The sequence below is a fragment of the Solanum stenotomum genome, chromosome 2 (genome assembly GCF_019186545.1).
Source record: "Solanum stenotomum isolate F172 chromosome 2, ASM1918654v1, whole genome shotgun sequence".
Lineage (NCBI taxonomy): Eukaryota > Viridiplantae > Streptophyta > Magnoliopsida > Solanales > Solanaceae > Solanum > Solanum stenotomum.
In genome coordinates, this window is record NC_064283.1 from 58200832 (window position 1) to 58203457 (window position 2626).

General features: G+C 31.0%; 1 protein-coding gene across 1 annotated transcript in view; it reads right to left on the reverse strand.

The window, feature by feature from the left end:
- Positions 1 to 1966: 1966 nt before the first annotated feature.
- LOC125856607 (remorin 4.2-like) overlaps positions 1967 to 2626 on the reverse strand; it is a 2439-nt gene continuing 1779 nt past the window's right edge. Inside the window, exon 2 of the mRNA XM_049536195.1 lies at positions 1967 to 2163. Within this exon, the coding sequence (XP_049392152.1) occupies positions 1972 to 2163 (192 nt within the window). The 3' untranslated portion in view covers positions 1967 to 1971. The remainder of the gene's footprint in view (positions 2164 to 2626) is intronic.

Sequence of the window (2626 nt, forward strand, 5' to 3'; positions counted from 1 at the left end):
CTATCATTAATTAAAATAAGAGTCCTATTTGTATAAATATTTAATAGTCAAGCGAGATATACAAATCGTGACCTGAATAACTATGTTATATAATTAGCAAACATTAGCTATATTTACCACATTATGTTTTAATTCCTTGCTATTTTTGAAAGTTTTCCTTTATAATTCACTACGCTCAATGCGAGATTTCTACCATATCAAATCTTTTGAAAAGTTTTTGGACCTAGTGAAAAGGACTTAATGGGCCGGTAATTGGGTTGTACCATGATTTCAGCCCATTTGCTTCTCTTCGATTGGGGCCAGTTGGGCCATTTTGGGCTGGATCATTACTATCACTCATTATGTGCAACCTACAATTAAATTGTTGGGAATGCGTCCAAAGAAATGAGTCCTGAAATGTGCAAATTTAAATTTGATCGAGTTTCAATGCAGGTATCAAATATCGGATGGAAATTTAAAAAAAAAAACTATCCTATTCTCCTAACTTTTTTCTATTTTTGATAATCTTGGTGTACGGACTAGTATGTATGTACCATGAGTAATGAGTAATTCTGTCAATCAAGACTTAAATAGATAAAAAAAATCACATACAATTCTGTTTCCGCTGGAATTTGAACCTAACACCTTTCTAATCATGCCCAGCATAGTATAATACTTTTTCTTGCATTATCTTGACATTAACAAATTAAGTAAATCATTAGTGGGATTAATTAAAAACTACAAAATCCCGTTTGTGTTATTTTACACACTTTTGTTTTCTTTTTCTATTTTTGTTCAAAGTTTTCTCATTGTGTATTATTAACAAATTAAGTAAAGCATTAGTGGGATTAATCCAAATTTCCAAAATACTCTGTTATTTTACACACTTTGTCTGATTGTTCCTAATTATCAATTTATGATAAGTGTATCTGTTTTCTAAGTCTCTAGAATATGAAATTGCAAATAACGATAATATATTTAATGTAATTCCACTGGATCCAATCATATGGTTTGTGAGTTTGGCTGAACTTAGTATTTTTTCTATAAGGAATAAGATTTACCGACACAATCAGAATGAACCGTCAGAAAAATTACATATACATTTCAAAACACATTCTCTCAACTCAGAAATCACCATGTTTAAATTTTGAATTTGTCAAACTTAGGCAAAAACTAGATCTTTTTTTACAAACACATAATAGCAATTCTATCTAACACACCATATATTTATTTAATTTAACATCTAAACAATTGTACAAAGTGTTTCCGTACTACCATTCACTCACTCACCATACTCTTAGATTGCTACAATACACTTGAAAATATATAATATAATGTTGTAAGAAACCTATAGAGAATTCAACCATAGGGTTTGTGAGTTCGACAAAACCTAATACTTCAAGATCTTTTTCCTCCAAAAAGGAAGACGATTTGTTGACAAAACCAAATGAACCGACAGAAGAGCTATGCATACATTTCAAAATACACTCTCTCAACTCAGACGATATTTAAGTTTTAAATCGGTCAACTCAGAGAAAAACTAGTAGATATACCAAACACAAAGTAGCATTTCTACCTAACACACACTATATATTTATATTAAGTAACATCCAAAAAAAAGACTATACAAAATGTTTCAATACTACCATTCACTCACTCACCAAACTCTTAGAGTGCTCCAATATTACACTTGAATAAAATGTAACATGATTTTCTAAGAGATCAATGGAGAATCCAACCATACGGTTTGTGAGTTCGACAGAACCTAGTACTTCAAGATTCTCTTCCTTCAATAAGAAAGACAATTTGTCGATAAAACCAAAATGAACCGATAGGAGAGCTATATATACATTTCAAAACACACTCTCTCTACTCAGAATTCACATTATTTAAATTCTGAATCCATCACTTTAAGTATAAACACCTCGATATAACAAAACACAAAGTAGCAATTATCTAACACACCTTTTTTTATATACTTCTTATGTAAATTTAAAAGAAGGAACGTTTTGTTGGAGCTCTACCAACAGCTCTCATCAAATTGGCTAATTCAACAACTCTAGCTACTTTTGTTCCTCTTTTTGCTTCTGCTGATGCCTTTCTTTCCTCTGCTTTTCTTCTTGCATTTGCTATATCATTTTGCATCTTTTCTAGTGCTTTTGCTCTTTTCTCTTCTAACTTCCTCTGATGAAAAAAAAAAAAACAAACAATGTCACTATAGTGTTTGATTGCGCACAAAATTTTGGCGGATACTAAAAATATCCTAAAATTTGTTGTCTAACACGTGTCATGATATTTATGACTATATATAAGAGTATTTCCGTTGCTGAATTTAACTCGGATTGAATCAATAGGCTACCACATCAAGGTGATCTACACCTCCTTTCACCATCCCAAAGCATATAATAGGTGTTTCATGTCATCTGCCTAATATTTGGTAGATAGAGACTTAAAGTTGCTCTAAGTAGCTGAAAAATAATAAGTAATAAATGAAATAAATTAAAATACACGTAAATCGATACAAATACATTATTATTAGAAAAACTATTTAACATTATGGTCCCAAACACTAACCTTAGAATAGGGGCAAGGGAACCAAAAAAAATCATTTTCTTCTTTTTTTGGGGAAAGTGGGGTTTGTTGGGGG